The 13,760-nt window shown below is 37.6% G+C and overlaps 1 protein-coding gene across 1 annotated transcript in view; it reads right to left on the bottom strand.

Annotated features, from left to right (window-relative positions):
- The window catches only part of obsl1b (obscurin like cytoskeletal adaptor 1b), an 83,475-nt gene extending 81,118 nt beyond the window's left edge, over positions 1-2,357 (bottom strand). The window contains exon 1 of the mRNA XM_072911989.1: positions 1,343-2,357. Coding sequence (XP_072768090.1) covers positions 1,343-2,357 — 1,015 coding nt within the window. The remainder of the gene's footprint in view (positions 1-1,342) is intronic.
- Between the last annotated feature and the right edge of the window lie 11,403 nt (positions 2,358-13,760).

Here is a 13,760-nt window from a genome sequence, read left to right as displayed (position 1 = left end):
CTCCACATGAGAGGAGTCACATCATGAGGTGGTTCGGGCATCTGGTCAGGATGCCACCCGAACGCCTCCCTAGGGAGGTGTTTAGGGCACGTTCAACCGGTAGGAGGCCACGGGGAAGACCCAGGATACGTTGGGAATACTATGCCTCCCGGCTGCCCCGGGAACGCCTCGGGATCCCCCGGGAAGAGCTGGACAAAGTGGCTGGGGAGAGGAAAGTCTGGGTTTCCCTGCTTAGGCAGCTTCCCCCGCGACCCGACCTCGGATAAGCGGAATAAGATGGATGAATGGATGGATGTTTTAATTTTGACAGTACCACGTAAGATATGTTTTAATTGCTGAAGCTGGTTTATTGAATGTTAAATGCGCCGGAAAATAGACCGTTTTGTACACTGTTGAGGGGATTCAATGCGCAGTAGTGTGCAAGTGTGTTTCTGTATAGTATCTCCAGCCGTGTACATGTGGTGTCCTGGGCATGACGTTAAAGTGCATCCGGCAGTGGAGGCTCCTCTATGGGGTCTTGGGGCTCTAGGAGGTTAACCCCTTTACTACTGTTCTCCCAGACGGCCCTTGGCAAAGGCCTAGTACTTGACTGCCCCCTAGCCAGGGATACGGTGAAGACCTCAACGGCGGAGCAGGCGGAAGACGGTAGATTTAAGAACTACCACAACGGCCGCGATGGCGGAAGAAGGCTGCAGCAGAAAAGGGTCCCCAGTCGTTTTGGACTCCATGCCACTGGACCCTGACCCGAGTCTGTCAAGGATCGTGTGGTGACTGTCTGTGCATCAGTCTCTCCACGTTAAACAAAGTCACGCACAGGCATCCTCCATAAAGGGATACACCCCTACCAGGTGGATCGTCATACTCGTTCGAGTGACCGCCGACGATGATGACATGTGGTGACATAACTGACGGTGTTTTGAGAGGTGAAGTCGGACTAAGTAGGACATCACTGAAGTCCTGGGTGAGAAACGCACGGCCCGCTACTGGTTTTCAGTATGTGTTTGGACTTCTCAGTGCCATGTAAGAAATATGATCCCCATCCTTCTCTCTCTCCCTGTCTCTCTCCGTCTCCCAGTGATTCCACAAGCTCAGTGACTTTGCAGACATTACACTGCTGCTGGAATATACCTCATGAGCTCAGTGTACCTTCTTGGACCCATCACACTGATGTCATTCCAGCATCAAATGAAAGGAAATCCTATCCAAGGACTCGACACCACACGCACGCACACATCCCTCTCAATCTGACAGCGGGTATAAATTCACTTTCTGACTGGTGTGTAATCAGAATCAGAATCAGTATGCTTCAGTAAATAATATCTCAAAGTAATCTTTGACTTACCCTTTACTGAGAGGTGCACCGCACTGAGGGTTTGGCCCGCTGTATTGGACGCAGCACAAACGTAGACTCCGTTATCCTTCTGCTTGCAGTACCGAACCTTGAGTGTAAAGTATCCTTCTCTATCTTCGTATAACAAATAACGCCTTCCAGATAGTATGAGCCGTCCATCCTTCCTCCAAATTATTTCGGGTTTGGGTTTTCCAGTCACAAAGCAACGGAATTTTGCATGTTTGCCCTCTGTCACGGCAAACATCTTCACCCTGGTCGACATGGTCGTCGTTTCGTCTTTGTGTTGATTGGACAGCTGCCTGCTGCTCCTGTGTTTTCCTTGATGAGCTTTCCTGTGGCCGTTGGCGTAGCCGTTCCGGTTCCCGTCGTCCTCGTGTCCGGGGCCCGCGTCGACAAGCAACACGGCTCCTGCCAGTGCTTCCCCGAACTCGTTCCGTGCCTTACATGTGTATACGCCGCCATCCGGCGCACGAGTCTTAGAGATCTTGAGCTGGAACCAGCCGCCGTCCTGGTAACTCACACTGAAGTGAGTGCTTTCAAATATTTCGCTGAGTTTCCTGCCGTCCTTCTCCCAGGTAACTTCGGGTCGCGGGTTCCCCCAGACCTTACAGGAGAAGACTGCATCTTCTCCGCGTCCAACACGAGTAGATAAGGGTTTGATGAGGAATCGTGGTTTATTCTCCTCTCGTAACTCTATCTCTTGTGCCTCACCCTCCACCTTCAGTGTGGCAGCTGCATATGTTTCGCCAATGCTGTTTTTGGCTTTACATATGTACTGCCCGCTATCCTCTATGGCAACTGTAGGTATGATCAGGTTGTAAACATTTCCATCCTCAAAGACTCTGTATCGTCCTTGCAGGTCGATCTTTTCATTGTTTCTCTCCCATAAAACTGCAGGTCTTGGATCACCACCGATCTGACATTTCAGGACCGCATCGGCTCCGCTCTGCACCACCACCGGTCTGGGATACGCCAGGAAACGCGGTGCACCACCAAACACATCCATGTTGGCTCCGTCAGCCTAGTTTCAGGTACAGCTGCTCAGGACAGCCAAACTATTCACAGGCAACCGGAACAGTCCCGATCCTTCAATGGAAATTTCTAAAACAAAAAATACAAAAATGTTAAATGGAGTAATTTTATATACAGTGGAACCTCACATTAAAGCGCCTCTATTTGCAAACTTTTCGATTTATAAACTTTTAATGTCAAATGTGAACGAATAATGTCTCTTTGAACAAACCCTTCATTCATTCATTGTTTCTTCCGCGGCTTTTTAGTGAGGAGGCGGAGCCCTCCACGTCACTTGCTGCACATTGCAGAAAGTGACTACCAGTCTCTCTCTGCCGCCCTATCCGGGGTGGGGAGGTTATTAGGCAGAGGTGGGTAGAGTAGCCAGAAATTGTACTCAAGTAAGAGTACTGTTACTTTAGAGATTTATTACTCAAGTAAAAGTAAGGAGTAGTCACCCAAATATTTACTTGAGTAAAAGTAAAAAGTATGTTGTGAAAAAACTACTCAAGTACTGAGTAACTGATGAGTAACATACACACTCATATCATATATATATATATATATATATATATATATATATATATATATACCGGTATATATATATATATATATATATATATATATATATATATATATATATATATATATATATATATATATATATATATATATATACTGTATATATATATATATATATATATATATATACTGTATATATATATATATATATATATATATATATATATATATATATATACACATATACATTGATATATACATACATATACATTGATATATACAGTATATAATTTATATGTATTTATTTTGCTGTTTTTGTTTACATGTTAAAGGTGTTTTAATGAATATACATGCATGTTTAACATATAGATTCCTTTCTTTCATGAAGACTAGAATATAAGTTGGTGTATTACCTGATTCTGATGACTTGCATTGATTGTAATCAGACAGTAGTGATGATAACGTCCACGTTTTCAAATGGAGGAGAAGAAAAGTTCCTCCTTTCTGTCTAATACCACATGAAAGTGGTGAGTTTTTGGCATCTTATTTGTCCAGCTTCCATATTCGTTTTTATACACTTTACAAGAAATATATTGGCGTCAAACTCCGTAGCTTGCTAGCTTGTTTGCGCTGGCTTTCGGAGACTCTTGTTTTGAAAGCGCAGGCGCAATGGAGCGGCACTTTTATTGTGAAGACAGGAACGTCCTCATGTGCGGTCAGTCTTTAGGCTTTTGACGGGATGTACGGTTCACACTTTTGATTGATTGATTGGAACTTTTATTATTAGATTGCACAGTACAGTACACATTCCGTACAATTGACCACTAAATGGTAACACCCCCATAAGTTTTTCAACTTGTTTAAGTCAGGTCATGTGACCACCTGGCTCTGTTTGATTGGTCCAACGTCACCAGTGACTGCATCCGATTGGTGGAACGAAGTAAAACGTCACCAGTAAGGCAGGCACTTTGAAGGTCTGTCTGACAGACCAAAACAAACAAAGCGTGCATTAACAGATCGATAAAAATTAGTAGCGAGCTGAATGTAGATAAAAGTAGCGGAGTAAAAGTAGCGTTCCTTCTCTATAAATATACTTAAGTAAAAGTAAAAGTATGTTGCATTAAAACTACTCTTAGAAGTACAATTTATCCCAAAAGTTACTCAAGTAGATGTAACGGAGTAAATGTAGCGCGTTACTACCCACCTCTGTTATTAGGTGACTACAGATGATGCGCTTACTGTTCAACGTCGGGACCCGGGGTGGACCACTCATCTGTGCATCAGTTGAGGATGTCTCTACGCTGCTGACTTGTTTCCACTCAAAATGATTCCCTGCTTGCCCCACTATAGACTGGGCTCTCACACTATTAACTAGATCCACTCGACGTCCATTGCACCGGTTGCCCGGGGGTGGGGGGCAGTTGTCCCCACATCTGCCGTCCCCTCCATGGTTTCTCATTGTATCCCATTGGTTTGATTATATCATGCGCTGTCATGTGTGTCAGTAGAAATGTTCAACAAGAATTCCACTTCACAATACTGAAAACATGTTGCGGAAAGTTGCAGATGTTTTAGCTGTGCATATGCTAACCCTAGGCCTGTTATGACATCATACAGTAAGTGACTGTAAAATGTCCATATTTTCTACTATATTCTGTAGCAGTGTCTGTAATTAGTCCCTCCAGGATGTTGCAATCTTGCGATCTCACCGATTCACGCAAATTCAACCAATCTTCGCAAATCATGCGTGGCGTTTCATCTTCCATTCCCTGCCATTTCCCAGCACTTGTTTCCCAATCGAATTGTTCCCTTCAGCACTTAAACGCAAAGCAACTGTCTAACCCATGGGTGTCAAACTCTGGCACGGGGGCCAAATTTGGCCCGCCGTGTAATTTCACTTGGCCCTTGAGGTGATTGTTTTCACCTGTTCCCCATTACCCTCATGTGTCTTATAAGCCCAAGCCTCTCTTTGTTCTATGCCAGATTGTCTCGTTTATTCGTGCCTCTCTAGCCTCCTGTCGTGTTTGTATACCTTGATCCTGATTTCTTTCGTTGCTATTTTGAGTTTTCTTTTTCTCCTCCTCAGCAGAGGGATTTTGTGTTATTTAGTTTTACAGCCGAAGTGGTGAGTTGTCAGTTTTTCTTACAGTCCTTTCTTTTCCTCAATTTTTTTGAGTGACATTTTTTGTTAACTTTTATTAGATTAGAGAAAGTGTAGACTTTTTCATAGCCATTGTTTCTTCCTCCTTCTGGAGCGTTTTGTTTTTATAATACATTCATAGAATATACGGCGCCAAGAATAGTTTGTCATTATTTTTGTGTTGTCCTCCTTTCGGAGTGATTTTCAGTTGTTCCTTTTTTTTTTGGAACCTTTTTCGCCGACGAGTTTAGTTATTGTATATATTGAATTGCCCTGACTCTGGAGGTGAAACGAAGCTTTCAAAATAAAAGCCTGCCGAATGATTCCCTACTCTGCATCTGAGTCCTATCTTTTGACTAAGCCTGACATTGACGTAGTATATAGCTTACCTCTTGCCGTAACTAGCTTACGACTAATGCTGTAGCATGCTGTCGCAAGTCGATGTGTTAGTACGCTAGAAAAGGAGTTATTCAGTGTTCGCCCTTATAAAAAACAATTTAGCTACAGCATGGTTATTAGACAAGTTACGGAACATGCATGAAGTATTGTTGGCGGTTTTTGGATGCATTTTTAAAGTAATTTAGAGACAGAATGGAATGCTCCCATTAGCGGCGTTGCTAGCCACCGAGTACGAGCCGATTATTACCATACTTGCCAACCTTGAGACCTCCGATTTCGGGAGGTGGGGGGGCATGGTCGGGGGTGGGGCGGGGGCGTGGTTAAGAGGGGAGGAGTATATTTACAGCTAGAATTCACCAAGTCAAGTATTTCATATATATATATATAAAAGAAATACTTGACTTTCAGTGAATTGTAGCTATATATATATATATATATATATATATATATATATATATTTTTTTTTTTTTTTCAATTATATATATATATATTTTTTAATATATATATATATATATATATTTATATATATATTTATTATATATATATATAAATAAGAGAAATACTTGAATTTCAGTGTTCATTTATTTACACATATACACACACATAACACTCATCTACTCATTGTTGAGTTAAGGGTTGAATTGTCCATCCTTGTTCTATTCTCTGTCACTATTTTTCTAACCATGCTGAACACCCTCTCTGATGATGCATTCTGCTTTGTCTCCTTGTTGTGTGCACAGTTGTGCACTGCACTCTCTAAAAGCCGTAGATGCTATTGTCACATATGCATGTACAGTAGATGGCAGTATTGTCCTGTTTAAGAGTGTCACAACATTGCTGTTTACGGCAACGAACTGCTTTACGGTAGACGAAAACAACTGCTGTTGTTGTGTGTTGTTGCCGCGCTGGGAGGACGTTAATGAAACTGCCTAACAATAAACCCACATAAGAAACCAAGAACTCGCCCTCGATCATTCTACAGTTATAACGTCATTGAGCAGGCACACTGTTTATATTGTGGGAAAGCGGACGTGAAAATAAGCTGTCGACACGTTACTCAGGTCCGCCTGAATTTCGGGAGATTTTCGGGAGAAAATTTGTCCCGGAAGGTTTTCGGGAGAGGCGCTGAATTTCGGGAGTCTCCCGGAAAATCCGGGAGTGTTGGCAAGTATGATTATTACAAACTGGAATTCAAAAATAAAAAAAAACCCTTGTCTCTCATAAGCATTGTGAACAATAGGCAAAATTTCCCAAAAAGTGCAGTACCCCTTTAACTCGTTATTTTTGACAGCCCTACTTTTTAGTCTAATCATGTGTTTACCATCGACACAATGAAAATGGAATGCAATTCACTGGAGCATTCGAACAGTTGAAAAAAAATTTCAATTTGATGATCCTTCCATCCATCACTTTTTAAGCCCTGCCTCCAGGGTCGGACTCTGAGACGTTTCCATGCCTACCCCAGGACCTCTGTTATTCAAAGTCATCGACTGTTCAATCAGGGTTACAAACCAAGAGTGTCTTATGATCCGAACCTGTAGTCAGGCTTGATGCGAGTTTCTACACAAAGCGGATGGCATGACTATCAGGCCTAATTGAATTAGCGTTAGAAAAAAACACACCGCGCCAGTGAGGTGGACGGTTCCTTGGTCCGATTACAACAGCAGCCAGTACAGCTGGTGCTGTATTTCAGTGGGAAAGTGCTTAAAATAGTTCAACCTAAATATAAGACCTACAAGATATGATGTGTCAGGTATCACAAAGAAGGTTCTGAAACACTCGTGCTCACACAATCCTAGGGTGAATTCACCGTATGCCCACCCATGAGATCTCACAGTTTGAAATATGCCGGGCCTTCGCATGTCTTGTCATTGTCCAAAGGAATGGAGAATTCAACACTGAATCTGAATTTCACTGTTATTGATTCTATAGACAATAGTTTATAACTTGGCAACTGCGCAATTTGTTATCATTTATCCCTCCGTCTTTGTCTTTTGGAAAATAGTGTTTTGGTAGTTTTTAGTAGGATGTGCGGAAGTCAACGTCTAAAAGGAAAATACAGTTTTTCTAAGGACATTACCAGCATTCTCTTGAGTTTTGTGACCGGCTCCTTCCATGATTTCTAAATGGATTGCTTTGCCTAGTTCATACTGGAAGTAAAACCTACGATTACAAAAAAGTACCAGGTCTAGTTTGTATATCTGCTGAATATTTCCTTGTATGTACTTGCAGTGCAAAGGAATACTCAAGGCTGGTGTTAAGTTTACAGTGCAACATGGCATACTGACACGGTATGGACTTCAATATTCCCACCGGTGTTTTTAAAGAAAGAAGATTGACCCCTGTGTTTAAAATGTCTGATTTAATTGAAATGACCCCTGCCCCTTGTGAATGCGTGCCGTTTACCCCTCAGATGACCTACCTCGCCTCAGTTGCCAACAGCGATCGTCAACATACATTCCGCAGTTGCAATCAGTCTTTGAGCTAAGAAGCAATACCACCGGTCTCCTGAAGGCTGAGTAACGTCACAAGTTGACGTCAAAATCAGATACATGTTTTCTTCAAAGCCACCTTCCGTCTACTCCGGTGCATTGTTTGAAGTTTTCTGTTTGGTCGTTACCCAACGTCCGTATCCTCGGCGGTCTCCGCTTTGGCAGGTTCAGAACGGTTCCCCCCCGATCTCTGCGTCGCTCAGCCCTCAGACAGCCCCAAGTGTCATTGTCCGTGGAATACTGTTAAATGCTTTTGCAGCTGCTGCTGTCCCCTAAAAATACTGGCAGCCTCGATGACAGCGGGGAAGATAAGTGCGGCACTTCCACTCACTTCCCAGTAGGGGCTAAAGATAGTGGCGGTGACTGCAGTGCATTGAAAATGAACTTCCGGTCTTTCACAATTATATCACTTAGTTACAAGAGTTTGAAGGAAAATTAATTATTTTCAAGATAAATTATCCTCCCTGCTTACAAAATAATGTAATATTAGTGACTTAAGTAAGCAGACACATGAATTCCAATGAGTTAGAACAGGTATGTAGCCCTCAATCATGTGTGCCTCAATGGGCTTCACAAACACACAACGACATACCCTGATCTAAACCCACATCCGGGCAAGGAAAAACTCAAAAAATGTGTTCATCAAAATTATAATCTGTTTGCCACCCCTGGTATCAATAGAATCAATATCGATATCTATTTCAAAATCAAGTAAATACAGGACAATACTGATACTGATACTTATTTCAACGAAGCTCTTAATTTCTAATTTTGTCATTCTGTCTTTAATTTGTTCATCAAAAGTATAATCTGTTGCAACCTCTGGTACAGATGGTATCAATCAATATTGGCATCTATTTCAATATCAAGTAAATACAGGACAATACCGATACTGATGCCAATACTATTTTTGTTTTTACTAAGAACAATGAATAATTTTGTCGTTTTTGCCTTTAATTTTTTAATCAAAATTATAATATTTTGCTGCCCTTGGTTTCAATATTGGTATTGAATTCAATATCAAGCAAATACAGGACGATACTAATATTTTCAATATAATCATTTTGTCGTTTGATTTGTTAATCAAAAATATAGGTTGTTGGTCTGCATTTTATTGTCTGAAGAAATACAAACAAAGAAAAACGTAATCTGTTTGCCCACCCCTGGTATCGATAGAATCAATATCGGTATCTATTTCAAAATCAAGTATATACAGGACAATACTGATACTGATACTTATTTTAACAAAGCTCTTAATTCCTAATTTTGTCATTTTGCCTTTAATTTGTTCATCAAAAGTATAATCTGTTGCGACCCCTGGTACCGATGGTATCAATATCGGTTTCTATTTCAATATCAAGTAAATACAGGACAATACCGATACTGATACCGATACTATTTTTGTTTTTACTAAGAACAATGAATCATTTAGTCGTTTTGCCTTTAATTTTTTAATCAATATTATAATCTTTGTTGCCCTTGGTTACGATAGTATCAATATTGGTATTGATTTCAATATCAAGCAAATACAGGACGATACTAATATTTTCAATATAATCATTTTGTCGTTTGTTGGTCTGCATTTTATTGTCTGAAGAAATACAAACAAAGAAAAACGTAATCTGTTTGACCACCCCTGGTATCGATAGAATCAATTATTATTGATACTGATACCTATTTTAACAAAGCTCTTAATTCCTAATTTTGTCATTTTGCCTTTAGTTTGTTCATCAAGAGTATAATCTGTTGCGACTCCTGGTACCAATGGTATCAATGTTGGTATCTATTTCAATATCAAGTGAATACAGGGAACTACCGATACTGACACAAATTTTATACTTGTTTTTACTAAGAACAATGAATCATTTAGTCGGTTTGCCTTTAATTTTTTAATCAAAATGATAATATTTTGCTGCCCTAGGTATCGATAGTATCGATATTGGTATTGATTTCAATGTCAAGCAAATACATTCATATTTTTCTTACCGCTTGTCTCTTTTTTTTCTTTTTTTTTGTGACGAATCCTATTTGGTATCTATTTCGATATCAAGTAAATACAGGACAAAACCAATACCAATGCATGTACAATTATTACTTAAAAAAAAAAATAATAATAATTTGGCATTTTTCCTTTAATTTGTTCATCAACATTAGAATCTGTTGCTACCCCTGGTATCGATATTATCAATATTGGTGTTGATTTCAATATCAAGTAAATACAGAACGGTACCGATACGGGTACCGAATCTTTTTTTTTTTTACTAGGAACATTAAATCATTTTGTCGTGTTTCCTTTCAATATTTTTTTTATCAAAATGATAATTTTTTGCTACCTTTTGGCGTCGATAGTGTCAATATTGGTATCAATTTTGATATCAAGTAAATACAAAACGATACCGATACTGATGCATATACAATTTTTACTGAAATTAAAAAAAATGTTTTGGGATTTTGCCTTTTAATTTGTTCATCAACATTAGGTCTGTTGCTAGCCCTGGTATCGGTAGGATCAATATTGGTATTGATTTCAATATCAAGTAAATACAGATCGATACCAATACGGATACCGATCATTTCTTTTACTAGGAACATTAAATCATTTTGTCGTGTTTCCTTTCATTTTTATTTTTTCTTATCAAAATTATAATTTTTTGCTACCTTTGGTGTCGATAGTATCAATATTGGTATTGATTTCGATATCAAGTAAATACAGGACGACCAATACCGATGCACGTACAATTATTACTCAAATAAATAAATAAAAAAGTTTTGGCGTTTTGCCTTTAATTTTTTAATCAAAATGATAATCTTTTGCTGCCCTTGGTATCGATAGTATCGATATTGGTATTGATTTCAATATCAAGCAAATACAGGACGATACTAATATTTTCAATATAATCATTTTCTCGTTTGATTTGTTAATCAAAATTATAGTTTGTTGGTCTGCATTTTAGCGTCTGAAGAAATACAAACAAAGAAAAACGCAATCTGTTTGCCCACCCCTGGTATCGATAGAATCAATATCGGTATCTATTTCAAAATCAAGTAAATACAGGACAATACTGATACTGATACTTATTTTAACGAAGCTCTTAATTCCTAATTTTGTCATTTTCCTTTTAATTTGTTCATCAAAAGTATAATCTGTTGCGACTCCTGGTACCAATGGTATCAATGTTGGTATCTATTTCAATATCAAGTAAATACAGGACAATACCGATACTGATACCGATACTATTTTTGTTTTTACTAAGAACAATGAATCATTTAGTCGTTTTGCCTTTAATTTTTTAATCAATATTATAATCTTTGTTGCCCTTGGTTACGATAGTATCAATATTGGTATTGATTTCAATATCAAGCAAATACAGGACGATACTAATATTTTCAATATAATCATTTTGTCGTTTGTTGGTCTGCATTTTATTGTCTGAAGAAATACAAACAAAGAAAAGCGTAATCTGTTTGACCACCCCTGGTATCGATAGAATCAATTATTATTGATACTGATACCTATTTTAACAAAGCTCTTCATTCCTAATTTTGTCATTTTGCCTTTAGTTTGTTCATCAAGAGTATAATCTGTTGCGACTCCTGGTACCAATGGTATCAATGTTGGTATCTATTTCAATATCAAGTGAATACAGGGAACTACCGATACTGACACAAATTTTATACTTGTTTTTACTAAGAACAATGAATCATTTAGTCGGTTTGCCTTTAATTTTTTAATCAAAATGATAATATTTTGCTGCCCTTGGTATCGATAGTATCGATATTGGTTTTGATTTCAATGTCAAGCAAATACATTCATATTTTTCTTACCGCTTGTCCCTTTTTTTTCTTTTTTTTGTGTGACGAATCCTATTTGGTATCTATTTCGATATCAAGTAAATACAGGACGAAACCAATACCAATGCATGTACAATTATTACTTAAAAAAAAAAAATAATAATAATTTGGCATTTTTCCTTTAATTTGTTCATCAACATTAGAATCTGTTGCTACCCCTGGTATCGATATTATCAATATTGGTGTTGATTTCAATATCAAGTAAATACAGAACGATACCGATACGGGTACCGAATCTTTTTTTTTTTTACTAGGAACATTAAATCATTTTGTTGTGTTTCCTTTCAATATTTTTTTTATCAAAATGATAATTTTTTGCTACCTTTTGGCGTCGATAGTGTCAATATTGGTATCAATTTCGATATCAAGTAAATACAGAACGATACCGATACTGATGCATATACAATTTTTACTGAAATTAAAAAAATGTTTTAGGGTTTTGCCTTTTAATTTGTTCATCAACATTAGGTCTGTTGCTAGCCCTGGTATCGGTAGAATCAATATTGGTATTGATTTCAATATCAAGTAAATACAGATCGATACCAATACGGATACCGATCATTTCTTTAACTAGGAACATTAAATCATTTTGTCGTGTTTTCTTTCATTTTTATTTTTTCTTATCAAAATTATAATTTTTTGCTACCTTTGGTGTCGATAGTATAAATATTGGTATTGATTTCGATATCAAGTACATACAGGACGACCAATACCGATGCACGTACAATTATTACTCAAATAAAAAAAAAAATAGTTTTGGCGTTTTGCCTTTAATTTTTTAATCAAAATGATAATATTTTGTTGCCCTTGGTATCGATAGTATCAATATTGGTATTGATTTCAATATCAAGCAAATACAGGACGATACTAATATTTTCAATATAATCATTTTGTCGTTTGATTTGTTAATCAAAATTATAGTTTGTTGGTCTGCATTTTATTGTCTGAAGAAATACAAACAAAGAAAAATGTAATGTAATGAGGAAAAGCAGAAAAGTTAATACTATGAAATAATATCAATCGATCACATTTTATTGATATTGCCCTCAATCATGAGTGCCTCAATGGGCTTCACAAACACACAACGACATACCCTGATCTAAACCCACATCCGGGCAAGGAAAAACTCAAAAAATGTGTTCATCAAAATTATAATCTGTTTGCCACCCCTGGTATCAATAGAATCAATATCGATATCTATTTCAAAATCAAGTAAATACAGGACAATACTGATACTGATACTTATTTCAACGAAGCTCTTAATTTCTAATTTTGTCATTCTGTCTTTAATTTGTTCATCAAAAGTATAATCTGTTGCGACCTCTGGTACAGATGGTATCAATCAATATTGGTATCTATTTCAATATCAAGTAAATACAGGACAATACCGATACTGATGCCAATACTATTTTTGTTTTTACTAAGAACAATGAATCATTTTGTCGTTTTTGCCTTTAATTTTTTAATCAAAATTATAATATTTTGCTGCCCTTGGTGTCAATATTGGTATTGAATTCAATATCAAGCAAATACAGGACGATACTAATATTTTTAATTAATCATTTTGTCATTGGTTTTGTTAATCAAAATTATAGTTTGTTGGTCTGCATTTTAATGTCTGAAGAAATACAAACAAAGAAAAACGTAATCTGTTTGCCCACCCCTGGTATCGATAGAATCAATATCGGTATCTATTTCAAAATCAAGTAAACACAGGACAATACTGATACTGATACTTATTTTAACGAAGCTCTTAATTTCTAATTTTGTCATTTTGCCTTTAGTTTGTTCATCAAAAGTATAATCTGTTGCGACCTCTGGTACCGATGATATCAATATTGGTATCTATTTCAATATCAAGTAAATACAGGACAATACCGATACTGATACCGATACTATTTTTGTTTTTACTAAGAACAATGAGTCATTTAGTCGTTTTGCCTTTAATTTTTTAATCAAAATTATAATATTTTGCTGCCCTTGGTATCGATAG

This window comes from Nerophis lumbriciformis, linkage group LG31 (assembly GCF_033978685.3).
Source record: "Nerophis lumbriciformis linkage group LG31, RoL_Nlum_v2.1, whole genome shotgun sequence".
NCBI lineage: Eukaryota > Metazoa > Chordata > Actinopteri > Syngnathiformes > Syngnathidae > Nerophis > Nerophis lumbriciformis.
The sequence above is the reverse complement of the archived record's forward strand: the minus strand, read 5'-3'. Positions and strand labels throughout refer to the sequence as shown.